Below are 13,792 nucleotides of genomic sequence, written 5' to 3'. Positions count from 1 at the left end.
AAGCTTATAATTTATGGAAATTTATAATTTCTAAAATTTATATGATTTAAGTAATGAACGCCATATCATAAGTTCATTTCCATTTATTTGATTTTAAAAATTTTTATTAGTTTTTTTAATTCGACATATCCGTTTAGCTTCTGTTTCGCAGCAGCTGTATTAAACATTACGTCTCATCTTTTAAAAAATTTTATTTTATACTCTTATTTTTAATGCAGTATAGTTTGAAAAACTTTGAATATTTAACGGTATTAAAAGAATTAAGCGATCGAATCAAATTATTAATCTTAATTATTACTACGTCATTAATTATTATATATGTCTTAAACATAGTTGGAAAGTTCTATATTAATTTTACGAATTTGTTTTTTAGTTATGTTAATTAAATGAAAAAAAAGCTTCATCAAATGCAAATGTGTCAGCGTAACAAAGTTAGGTTATTGTGTGTTTTCTCTTTATTCATTCATATTCAATTACTGAAAATATATTCAATCACTGAAACACAAAAGATTGGTTTCAAATTAAATTTAAAATTATTTTATGTTAACGCTGATAAAAAGAACATTGGTTGACTTAAACTTTCTTATTAAATTCGATGAAATTGATATCGTTCACAGTTTTATCAGTTAAGTTTTCGAGAAAACTTAACAACTACTATTGAACTACTGTAATTAAAAATAGATTCACATGCAACGGTTAGCTAACGCTTGAAAAAAGAAAATTTTTTGTTTACTTTAGATGTTTATGCACAGTCGAAAAACTTCTTCAGAAAAGCAAGAAGTTAATATTATATATACTGCAAAAATTGTATTTATTTCGATAACAAATTTCTCTCGATTTTATTTATTAGGTTTTTGATTTAAAATAGAAATATGGAATTAAAAAAGATCAGATTATTTCGAATATATCAATTTATTCATTAATACTTTATTCCACTCTATAGATAATGATGCCCACTAGTGCAATACCGGATAAAGACATATTATTCATAAACCAATTTGCATTCTGAAGTTTTATGGATTACGTCAAGGGTTACGTCATTAACATTAAAAAAACACGATAGATATCTCCGGCAAAGTGACAGACAATAATAAAGATTAGTTTTATATATATATATATATATATATATCCACATATTGTTCAATTAGTTTTCCTTAAAATTTATGAACAAAAATAAAAATTTACTTATTAAAAATTAATTAATTTTAGATTTATAACAGTCACAAGTGAAAACACAACAGATAGTACTGTCGGAAAATAACTTTTAATAAAGAACATTTTTGCTCTTTTTATTTTATTTTATTACATGATATATGGGAAATTATATGGAGCATTTTTTTAAGAAAATGCCTTTTTTAGTAAATACATACATTGTATATAATAATTGATCATTCACGTGCAATCAAATAGAGTAAATATTACCGATATAATTGATAATAACATAGGCGCACAAATTAAACTTTAGTGCTGATATCTGCTTACGCGATGCGCGAAAAGATTCAACCTTAATAGAAGCTGGAAGTGTATAGTGGAACGGAAATATACAGTGTATAGGTGAATTGCATATACGTGAGAGCGTATGCGAAATAATAGGCTAATTATGCGACACGGTAGGCGGATGATCTGAACTTCTTGTCTTCGATAAGATACGGGCATATTTAACCAACTTAACTCTTCGCATGAGCATTTAATTTTCAACGGTATGCTATATCGGATAAGGATAATAAGAAGATTATAATAAAAATCTGCTGTCTTACTCGACAGAAAACGGCATATTTGTAATATCTCTTACACATCGTGTAAGATTAAAGAGCTTATCAAATTATAATTTTATTTTTTTTACAAATTATTTGATCCAAATAAGATCAAGTCGATAATAATAATGAGAAGCTACGTATTCTTTCCACTTATCCGAAATGTATTAACTTGATTAATTTTATTTCTGTTTCAAATTTATGTAAATTATACATTTTTTTCGCAAAAATAAAAGACGATCATTTAATATATATAGTTAGTTCCAAAAACTCTAACACATAAAATATTGTAGTGTGAAAAAATTAATAGAAACAATCAGAAATCAAATCGTCAAAAATTAAGAGTAGGGAACAATAATTCTGGACACTCTAATTCATCGTTTGTCGCAGTTGATGCTGATGTTAATTGTATAAATTTATCATATGGGCATAATATTTCGCAGCCAGGGATGCGTTTTTCTATTAATGTTGATGGAATGCCTAAATAATGTACCACCTATAAAAATTAAATTTCATTTGTTAGTTGTAGACGTTAATGGCAAATATCATTCGTCCCACGCTACTGGCAGGCACGTGTTACTGACGGATGAGAAATTAGACTTACTTTAACAAAGAACTCGCCATTCTTTTCATGCAATTCTATCATAATACTGCTCGTGTACCGTGGAACGTTCCCATAGAATATATTTAAAGCGTGCATTATGGACATCACATTTGTGTCATGTCCAGAAAAGAGATTAAGCTTACGATCTTTTAAAGTTCCATTGATCACTTCATTCATATCGTTAATTATTCTGCGTAATAATACACCTGTAAAAAATCACATCTGGTTGAATATTTTATAAAAATTTTTAAAAATATAAAAATACATATACACACACACAGATAGACATACATATATAGAGATGATATTTGTTAATGTATATGAACGTTTTATATTAGATAACATACCAAGATGTGCACCAATTTTTTATATGATAATAAAATAATTTATACAATAATAAATTCAATTTTCTTCTCAATCAGAATTTACTTGGTAATTATCTGTATTCTAGAAATCTAAAACGGTAATTTAAAATGCTTTTATTTACAACAAAGACAATATATTTCTCGCATATTTTAAACATATTGCAATAAAAATAACTATTTTTTAAAGACTTATAATGCTAAAAGCAGTTATTTTTATTATTTTTATTGTTATTTATATTCCAGAGAAATGAAAGGTAATAGAACAAGTGAATTTATAGCCGAATGCTATATATGTAACCAAAATATATAATATTTAATCGAAAATTAATCTTTAATACACTTTAAATAGATAATTTATAAGCAAAATATAGGTCTTTGATTCAAACATACCTCCACTAAGTTTATTTAGTATGCCGTAACTTAATAGATCAAATTGTGAAACAGTGGCATCCATAAGTGCGCCATTTGGAAATAAGCTTTGCGTCCACTCTGGTAAACGTAGTCCAAAAGCTGCTTCCGCATCCAAAGTCTGATATATACGATAGAGGCCAAAGATTGTCGTTATATTTCTTCCTGTGTAGATCGATACTTTTTTCATTATACTACCAAAATCTGCTTCTATTTTTTTCATTATTTCATTATTTTGTAACATGTTATGATAAAGTCGGATATATCTAAAAAGAAATGCACATACTTGAAATAGTTTAAAGAAATAAATTCAAGAAGAGAAATCATTAATATTATTATAATTATAATATTATTTATCATAAAATTTATATATAACATAATCTTTAAATATAGCATAGTCTTTTTTAAAATATAACGCTAAAAAGTCTTAAAAATATCATAATTCAATTAAAATAATTAATCTATAATATCTATATATAATTATGCTAAAATATTAATGTTTGAAATGTTTCGATAAGAGAAAAGAATTATTATAAACGTTTGTCTAGATTCTATCAATTACGTTTCGCTTACGTATATTATTTTATTAATTTGTTAAAATTTATTCTTACATTAATATAACTAAAAATTATACATATATGTATATATATATTACTTGAGATGTACGATTTATTGTTATTAATTGATGAAGAAAAAATGATTACTTAGGACACCGATATGGAAAAAACAGCTCATCGTAAGTCGCATTAGTGTATATGAAATCCACTGGTTGCCAAAGAAGCAGTGAATTCCATTCTTGCACATCAGCAGGTGGATAAAGTGCCGCGAGAACTAACTCTAAGCTCATTTTGGTCCTAACGATTTCTGTACTCTGTGCATGGATATTTGGCTGATAGTATACTTTTCCAAGAAAACTATTGTATCTATTTCTTAATATCAATCCTAATTCGTACGCTCTCCTCTTGCCAACCTTAATAACATTATTAATAAATATAAATAATAAGAAGAAAAATAAAATATAATTTATTGTCAATTTTTCTTACAAAGTGATAAAAATTTGAAACTAAAACAATAATATCTTCCACACGAAAACAAAGAAATGAGAAAAAACTCAATTTTTTCATTCTTACAGATGTGTTTATTTAGTCGCATTTGTTTTTATGAAAAATATCGTGCAAAATTGTCTTGACAGTAATTTTTGTTTTCCAAAAATTATAAACATGCAACATATTTATTAACAGTGAAAAAGTTAAAAGTGTAATATAATATTGTATATAATATATAAGTAAGATATTTTACATTAGTTAATTGACCGTTGCCAACTGGGTAATAGTTATAATTTTTATACGGATCATTTGGATAAGATTCATTGAATTCAGTATCTACTATACGATCGCCATGTCTGAATATCTGCAAATTTCAACTTTACATTATCGTATCGAATATTTTAGAAGAAATCTTTTTGGCAAAATTTTAATTTTCACATCGTACCGCACTCACTAATCGTAACTTCGTGCCTTGTGATTGTATTGAAATACATGTTGTAAGTAAACCGAAACAAAGTATTAGTGCAATACCTAGATCACATTGAAATTTCCCCATTTTTTAACAAAATCTATAATAATTATGAAATTTAAATATTTTATAATAATGATAATATAAATATTTTATAATAATCTATACAATAAAAATGATTAATATATAATTACTTACATTAGAAAATGCACGTCTGGTGCTCTTGATATATTTTGTTAAAGTGACAATGTTGATCGTTTCTGAGCTTAAAACTAACGCTTATTTGTTTAAAATATGTACGTCTGGTGTTATTTATATATTTTGTCAAAGTATGCAATATTGATCGCTTTTGATGTATTTGCCGAAGTGACAATGCTGATCGCTTATTTAAACTGACGTTTACATCTATTTGAAATATGCATGCATTGTATTCTTAATATATTTTGTTAGAATGACAATGCCGATCGCTCTAATGATCTCATCTAAACTGACGCTTATATCTGTTTGAAATATGATTGCGTAAATATTTAGTAATCCATTATCAACTGTCGTATTTTTCATGCAAAGCATCAGGAAGTATAGAAGGAAGAATCTAAATAAAGATATATAAATTAAAGATACATAAATTAAATACTATATTTTTCATATTTTGTGTTCAAATTTTAAAATTTAATTTTAATATATAATTATGTATAGTTTTTTTTATTATAGTCTAACATTTTTACTTAAGAAATAAAATAGAAATCATAAATATATTATTTATTATTTATTATTGTATTGTAATATATACAGAAGTAGCATCTTATCTACAAATATGTGTTTTATATTGGTTAGAAACTGCATAAGACTCAAAAGATAACAATACAAAATTTACATTCTGTGTAGTACATGATACACAGAATTTGTGTGTATATATGTATATGTATATATGTATATATATATATATATATATATATTTATTTATTTATTTATAAAAAGCAACTACGAAATCGAGTCTATGTATTAATCAAAAAATTACCTATGCATGTTAATGCATAAAATAATATTTCAAAAACATTTTTTAGAAAGAGTACTCTTGATATTTATAATTATTTGCATCACGCATTTAATAATTATATTATTGCGATAAAATATATATCTTCTCCTAAATTATTTTATCTTCGTAAATATATATATTTAAAAACATATCATAATACATACAAGTTATTTATTATAACATTTAATACAATAATAATATAAATACAAACGGTGTATTATAAATTGACAATGAGTGAAATAAATGTATCAACAGTTTTTGATAATATAAATAAAAAGTGTTATCGAAAAGTAAGAAAATACAAATTGTAAAGAAAATTGAAAAGTAAAGCTTACAAATACATCGTTAAATAATAAAAATCAGAGAACAAAAAAGAGACTTAAGAAAATGAATAGACAAATATATATCTGACAGAAGGAAATCAGGACCATGATTATGTAAAACAAAAGGATCAACGATAATATAAAATTTATCATGGATTAAACAATTGTTCCAGCACTGTAGTCATTCTTAATTACTGGATATAACCGTTGACTTTTGATCTACGATAGAATTTTTTGGCGGCAAAATGTCATTAAAGATCGGTCGAATCGGACGATCTCTTTGCGCGGCAGAGTGTGTTTGCGTAAGGATCGGTATTTTCCCGTAAAGAACTCATCCCTGATGTAGTGGTATTGTTTGAGGATGTCATAACGTGTTCAGTTGGAAGACATATTGCAATTCTGGCAACCTAATCGCTTCAGCAGCAGCTGCCAAATCCTTTTCTTCCATAAAAATATGATCATAATGCAAAAGTGTGTTATGCATTCCAGTGTAACATATATATACTTAATGGAAAATGGGCGTTCATCATATAACACTTGAATAGTAATCAGAAACCATAACATGCAATAACTAATAAATAGTACTTTAGTTACTTGTACGCATAACTTAAACCTGCAAAATCATTGAATAAATAATTAAATAATTGAATAAATAATTAAATAAATAATTAAATAAATAATTGAATAAATAATTAAATAATTGAAAAGAAAATGTATGTGCATAAATATATTATATTTTATTAATGGTGATAATTAATAAGTTTGCTATGAGGGCCAGCGCATATTATGCACGCAAGAAGATTCAAAGCTAATCAATAATTAGTAACAAATTTATTAAGTAAAGTTGTTAAATATTGAAATCGAACCTACCGAATCGAATCTACCAAAATCATCTTCTAGAAATGTTGTTTATAAAATTGATTGCAAGGACTGTAACGCGTCTTATGTGGGTCAAACGGGTGTAGACGACTTCAAACTAGAATTGAAGAACATTGGCTGCGTTCAGCAGAAAAAGCTGCTTTGCAACTGTTGTAAAATTCGTGAGCCTGATTGGTGTATGCTCTTAATTTTGACTGAATGTAAGAGCATACACCAATCAGATTCACGAATTTTACAACAGTTGCAAAGCACCTTTTCCTGCTGAACGCAGCCATTGTAAACACACCATTAGAAATACATCGAATCGCTCAATAATTACAGACCATAGATTATAATTGCATCATGAATTCAAGTGGGATGAAGTAATTATATTGGGATAAAGAACCGGTTTTCCATGAACGTCCTATTTCCGAAATGCTTTTTATTAAAAAACAAAATAATAGTTTGAATTTGCAGACAGACACCGAATATTTACATCATAATTACGTTTCGGCTGTAAGCAAACTCCCAAACATTTGACGTTTGTTTTCGAATGAGTTTATACACATCAGTATACTTATTTTATATTATTTACTATTATAGCTATTATTGACAATGAGTTCACCGCACGGTTCATTTAATTTATTTTATTTTATTGTACATCGACTTTTGTTTTATTATGTGTCGTCAATTGCGGGTTATTTCGCTATCTAATTACTGACTTTTTAGTTTTAATTTATGACTTATATTGGAATGAAACGTCTGCGATTCCAATATTCAACAACTTTACTTAATAAATTTATTACTAATTATTGATTAATTTTGTATCTTCTTGTGTGCATAATATCTGCGTTGGCTCTCATAGCCTTTTTATTATTTCTATGTTTTTGTTTCTCTAGAGCCATTTGTCTATTATTTCTTTATAACTTTAAACTTGGAAAGATGAAAAAAGAAAAAGACATAGAGAGAACAGTAAAGTTTTTATTAAAGATTTTTTTAAAGAAATGCGATTATTACGTCTTTATGAAATAAGAAACAATTATACAAAAAAATAAAGTCGTCAATTTTCTCAAGAAAACACGAGGATGATTGAAGCGGCAATATATACTTTTACAAGATTAATTATAAAAACATAATCAAGGATCTCTGAAAATGATATCTCACTGTCTTTCTCTCTTTCTCTCTCTCTTTCTTTTCTATTATTGTTGAAAATGAGAATGCCATTGGTAAACTTATCTCTATTAAGAAATTTCAGCACATATCTTATTAATAAGATAAATTAATTATTAATAATTATCAGCCATATCGATGCAAAGATATTACTTACGTACAATTGTTTGTTGTCATTGTAACGCTGACTCTCCGAATCTTTCAAGTGCAGAGCAATGTCTTTTTCATAATACGCGATTTTTTGTGCTGTAGAGATACACAAGCAAATAATACTGATGGAGGAGATAGTTCCAATAGTGTAATAATACAACATATATGCCAAATTGCCTGAAAATGTAAAATAAATTTCTTATTGTTTCTCATATTAAATCGCGTTTTATAAATGCATCAAATACATTTTTAATTTCCACAGATCATTTTTTATATTTATGTGCTAGCATCAATTGAATTATCATTAATATAGCATTCATTTACCATCAAACCAACACGTATTGCTGAAATTTGGCCGAATATTACTCGGTACACCAGGAACAACATACATAATGCCACAAATAATAGCGAGCATAAAGGGGCCTCCCCAGCCGAAGACAGAATATATGATTAACTTTTTTCTCTCTTGTTGTTTCGTATTTCTTAATGATCGCAATTGTCTGCGAAGCGCAGTTTACATTTATGAAGTAAAAATAGAAGAAATGTAAATACATATTAATACAAATGTGTTTTCGGTCGAGATTTTTAGTAATTCTATTATATATAACTATTAAAATTGATTGATATTAAAATATACTCGGCGATAATTCCTCTTTCTTTAATCTGATTTATATATTATCCAATATTACGACATGATAAAAACTATGTATTCATATTATATATGGTGGCATATAACGTGTTTATGTTTGTTTATGTTGTTACGAAGAGAAGGAAAGAATAAAATAATATTAACTTTTGGTTCTTAAAAGACACATTAAAGAGAAGAAAAAATTAAATAGAGCTAATGTTAAATACTATAAATAATTTAGAATATTAATTTAATTAATACTACTTTGTTTTTAAAAATTAAATATAATCTTACAAAACGGAAAAATCAATATTCAGTGAAGTCTGCAGAAATTTCGAAAAAAATGTAGAAAAAATATAAATTTTTATTTATAAAAGTGCAGCTTATGATTTCTATGTACTAAATTTACAATGTTTTAAGCTCAGTAATAGTTTACATTCTTAGAGACAAAAAATTACATGACATAAGTCTATATATATTCTGTAATCTATTCAAAATTTATCGTTTCCTGATATTATTTTTATATTGTTGTAAGTATATAGTGATGTACATATTTATATATTATAAATAAACATTTCATAGTATTTTGTATAATATATATCAATATTATAAAGAGATTCACAAACTTACAACAACTTACGTTACAAATTAAATATATATAATACGGAATATTTAGCAGCTTACCTAAATGTACGCCACATATCGAAACACATTACATTTAACCAAAAAAAGCTTGCTAAAGAGGTATAGTATTTGATAAAACCTAAAACAATGAAATAAACAATGTGTCAATTAATAAGTTTTTGCCAAATGTTGAAATTTATAATTATATTATATATATGATTATAAAAAAATTATAGATTGTAAATTAATTTTCTGTTGTGTAAATTTATAAAGAGAAACTGTATATTTATCATATATCCTAATATATTATAGCTCAATAATTTCTTAATGCATAGCATAATTCTGCGAAATTTTAACATGGTTTTAAAATGCACCAAATACTTTTATATAATTTAATTTACTATTAATTCTTGTGTTTCTAAAGTTGTAAAAATTACAAATTACATATTCAAATTATCAAAAAGCATTAAACCACCAGTATGTCAGCATGCATTGACAATCCTAATATCTCTAGATGCTGCATTGGTTGCTTTATTATACAATTTGAATATGTTGTACCACTAGCGATGCAGATGATGTCTTCCACATCACTTATGATTAGCACATCGTTCAGTCTAACTGTTTCCGTGATAAATACCAAGCCGCTATATCTACGTAGTATGAAGCCTTGTATATTACGGAGTTTTGGCACTATGGAGTACACTATGAACATCATCAGCGAAAATAATATACGTCCTATTGTGCTACACGTATATATGATTATATATGTTTCAACTTCTGGCATTAAGCGTTCCAATCTTATTAATTCAACCTCGAATTTAATCAATTTTTTGATTTTATCCATATTCTCCAAGCAAATATTCAGAGTAAATATGTTTTTACGCACATTAGCGAGACAATAAGATGTTGATTCGATAGTTGTGTTATACTTAGATAGATAGACGGAACCATCGGCGAGAAATGTGTTATTGTAAGGATAAAGCGAGTAATAATCTTGACATGGATTTTGAACAATCAAAAGAAATAATTCTTCTCTTCTTTCACTTTCGTTTTGCAATGAATTATTAATGTATCCATACAAGTTTTGCAAGAAAATAAAATTACCCTGTACGGCAATGCATGTACCATTAATCAGGTGATTACCGAAAGGACAGCATAGTCGAATACAAGTAATATTGTCGCACATCTTGTATGGACTGATATTATTTTTATTGTTATCTGTATTAGAATTTTTAAAGTACTCGAGTAAAGTGGACCCGCTCTTGTCTATGGTTTTCTTTAAGTTTTTGTTTGCAGTTTTCTTTATAATCGGATGAACTGCATCTTCATTATAATTTATAGTCTCATTCATGACCTTTTTCATACTCTCAAGGCAAACGTTCACAGCAAATATGTTGTGATCTACGGTCGCAAAGCAATAGGATGTTGATTCGATAATTGTATTGTAATACGGTATATATAAAGAGCCATTGGCCAAAAACGTAATATAGTAAGGATTAAGCAAATAGTGTCTAGTCTTCGGACACGGATCGTGAACGACCAGAAGAAATGATTCTCCTACTCCTTTACTTTCATTATTTAACGAATTATCAACATATCCATATATATTTTTCAGAAAAATAAATTTATCCTGTTCGGTAGTGCATTTTCCGTTAACCAGGCGATTACCGAAAGGACAGCATAGGCGAATACAAGTAATATTGTCGCACATCTGCGGAACGATATTATCTACTAGCATTTGATCATCATTCTCATGTTTCTTTGCGACATGCGCTCCAGATTTATATTGTATCGAATCGTTATGCTCGCGGTTATTTGTAAAATTAACGCTATACGTGTACTGCATATCATCGTTATTTCTGATAAAATTTTCATGCAAATTATACCAATCTTCTTCGTCGTTATAGTTTCTCTTCTTCGTCATCACAGTATTTGCATCAACTTGATATCGAACTGTTGTATCTTCTTTTTCGTTGTCACTTGTCAAATTTGTCCAAAATACTGAAGATGAAGCGATAAGTGGAAATATGCAATACCAAAGTGCGAGATTTTTTCCACACATCATCGATTACTTAACGTGTTGAATTTACTTGTGAAAAAACACTCTTGATTTCTTTTTACAACAACTGCTCAGACGAGTATTTAACGACCACAATAATATATAAATTTAAAAAGTAAAATTGTGTATTAAAAAATTAAAAAAGTAAAAGTGACATTGTAAAATTACGAATATATGATGCTTACTTAATGCGAAGATTTTGTCGAATTAAATTTAAAATTGTTATACGATAACACTTATAAAAACAACATTGCAATAGATTTTTAACTTTTTCACTAAACTCGATGAAATCTTTATTGTTATTTTCGTCTTTGAGATATACGGAGAGAAGATCGTGCGAGAAACGCAATAAGACTATTGGAGATGATGATCTTCGTCGAAGCAGCAGTCTGTGTGCTGCAGAAAAACCATATATACAATGTGATTCAAACAAAAAACTTTATTTACAAACTTCTATAGATGGTATCTTTGATTAACTTCGCGACTAATTTGATACATACATTTTGTTATTTATATAATATTATTTTTATTATTTTGATATTATTATATCATCGAAGGATAAACCTCCCGAATGATAAGACGTAACGTTTTCGAAAAAGTAAAAATAGATTCATAAATCAGTTATTAAAAGTAGATTCATATGCAATGGTTAGCTAACGCTCGAAGGAAGACAATTTTTTATTTACATCAGATGCTCATATATGATCGAGAAATTTTCCCGGAGAAGTGATAAATCGATATTTTAAATATAGCAGAAATTTTATTTATTTCGGTAACAATTTTTTCTCGATTTTACTAATCATATTTTTGGTTTATAAACAAACACAATATTTGAAGATGAAATTATTTGAGAAATATATATTTTATTTATACTTTTATTCCACTCTATAGATAATAATACTAGGATGAAGCCGGATAAAGAAATATTATTTAAAAACCCGTTTGCATTCTAAGAGTTTACAAGGATTATATTATTAACATTAAAAAATACGATATTATCTCGCGCCAAGTCACGGACAGCAACAGACACATCATGCATTTATACATGAGCCGTTTGATTGCGAATATCTTAGATCTTCGGATCTTAGATCAATAAGATATATTATAATAAAGAAAAATTATTATCAATATCTAGATATTGTGTTAAATAATATAAATAAGTAAAATAAGTGAAAATTAAAGCAACACCAAGTTCTTTAGCATTAAATTTATTACTTTTAATTATTTTAATCGTTTATTTCATCGAAAATAGCGACAATTTGCATAATATAAAATCTTATTTCACATTCGATGCTGACTTCCGTCATAGAAAAGTAATACTCGATTAATCGCTTATTAGAAGTTGGCCTCCCACTTTTAGAATTAACATTTATTTTGGTTGTTGTGCTAAATTGTGCTAAGTTTATGCTACATTGTGCTCGAATATTAACAGAGATGATGATTTTTATACATGCTAGACATGGGAAGCATGTGTAGAAAAATCATATATATGATTAATCTATATACCTATTTGTACGACATAAGGAATAGATATATTTTTTACGATATGATAATATCTGCTTTATATTATAATCTGCATATGTCTATAAAATGCAAATACAAGATAAAGCGTGCAACTCAATATACAGTTAATCTTTTATTAGTATAAAATTACATATAATTGATTTAATTATAGGATATAACATAGAATATAATATATGTATGTATATGTATATGTATTGTGTATATATATATATATATATATATATATATATATATATATATATGTATGAATACATACACACACATACGTAATATAAAAACATACCTTTTTAAAAAAAATAAAAAAAGATATCAAGTACAATAATAATATACAAAAATAATATTATTTTCAAACTAAAAATGTGAAAACTACTGTAAAAAAATTACTATATGTGCAAAATAGTCTGAATTTTCTACAAGAAAAGTGATATAAAAATTGTAGTACGCCAAGAATAAAAGCTTGTGCAAGTTCAAATAAAAATATTTGAATTTAAAACACTGTTGTGCAAAATAGTTATTTTAATTTTCAAAAATAATATTGCAATAATAATTTATTTTTTATCTGATTAAACTATCCCGAAAATATATAACTGTTACAGAAAATATACAATTACTATTTCTTTATAAGTTTTTTTATATATAAACGAATTATTCCTGCAATATTTAAATTAAATTAATACTTTGGGACTCCCCCCATCTGCATTAGTATGCATGTTTTGTCTATTTAAAGATTTGAAGAATCACTATTTTGAAATTCGAAATATAGAGATTAAACAC

General features: G+C 26.7%; 1 protein-coding gene and 1 pseudogene across 4 annotated transcripts; both read right to left on the bottom strand.

The window, feature by feature from the left end:
* Positions 1-1,921: 1,921 nt before the first annotated feature.
* LOC145966319 (venom acid phosphatase Acph-1-like) lies at positions 1,922-4,958 on the bottom strand. Of its 3 annotated transcripts, none has more exons than XM_083090331.1 (7): positions 4,845-4,958; positions 4,623-4,746; positions 4,431-4,541; positions 3,836-4,101; positions 3,114-3,397; positions 2,359-2,564; positions 1,922-2,250 (listed from the first exon to the last, which is right to left on the bottom strand). In XM_083090331.1, the coding sequence occupies exons 2-7, from the start codon at positions 4,731-4,733 to the stop codon at positions 2,086-2,088; spliced, it is 1,143 nt and encodes a 380-aa protein (XP_082946457.1). In that variant the 5' UTR covers positions 4,734-4,746; positions 4,845-4,958; the 3' UTR covers positions 1,922-2,085. The 3 variants fall into 3 exon arrangements, with proteins under 3 accessions (XP_082946457.1, XP_082946458.1, XP_082946459.1); XM_083090332.1 differs by having other exon boundaries at positions 4,632-4,746; XM_083090333.1 differs by lacking the exons at positions 4,431-4,541; positions 4,623-4,746 and having other exon boundaries at positions 4,845-4,917.
* Positions 4,959-5,922: 964 nt separating this feature from the next.
* On the bottom strand, positions 5,923-11,826 carry LOC145966307 (G-protein coupled receptor Mth2-like; annotated as a pseudogene). The gene is made up of 5 exons (XR_014437020.1): positions 9,994-11,826; positions 9,496-9,574; positions 8,508-8,683; positions 8,195-8,360; positions 5,923-6,618 (listed from the first exon to the last, which is right to left on the bottom strand). The product of XR_014437020.1 is annotated as a G-protein coupled receptor Mth2-like (transcript).
* Between the last annotated feature and the right edge of the window lie 1,966 nt (positions 11,827-13,792).

This window comes from Camponotus vicinus, unplaced genomic scaffold, assembly GCF_025532165.1.
Source record: "Camponotus vicinus isolate PSW18456_S1 unplaced genomic scaffold, iyCamVici1.0 SCAF_2, whole genome shotgun sequence".
In the NCBI taxonomy this organism is placed as follows: Eukaryota; Metazoa; Arthropoda; class Insecta; order Hymenoptera; family Formicidae; genus Camponotus; species Camponotus vicinus.
The sequence above is the reverse complement of the archived record's forward strand: the minus strand, read 5'-3'. Positions and strand labels throughout refer to the sequence as shown.

Excerpts from the sequence above, each read along its gene's own strand:
- LOC145966319 (XM_083090331.1), bottom strand. The coding sequence starts at position 4,733 with ATGGGGAAATTTCAATGTGATCTAGGTATTGCACTAATACTTTGTTTC. Across the intron at positions 4,102-4,430 it reads GCAACGGTCAATTAACTAAT|GTTGGCAAGAGGAGAGCGTA; the intron begins GTAAAATATCTT and ends AATGTTATTAAG. Across the intron at positions 3,398-3,835 it reads TTTCCATATCGGTGTCCTAA|ATATATCCGACTTTATCATA; the intron begins GTAATCATTTTT and ends ATTTCTTTTTAG.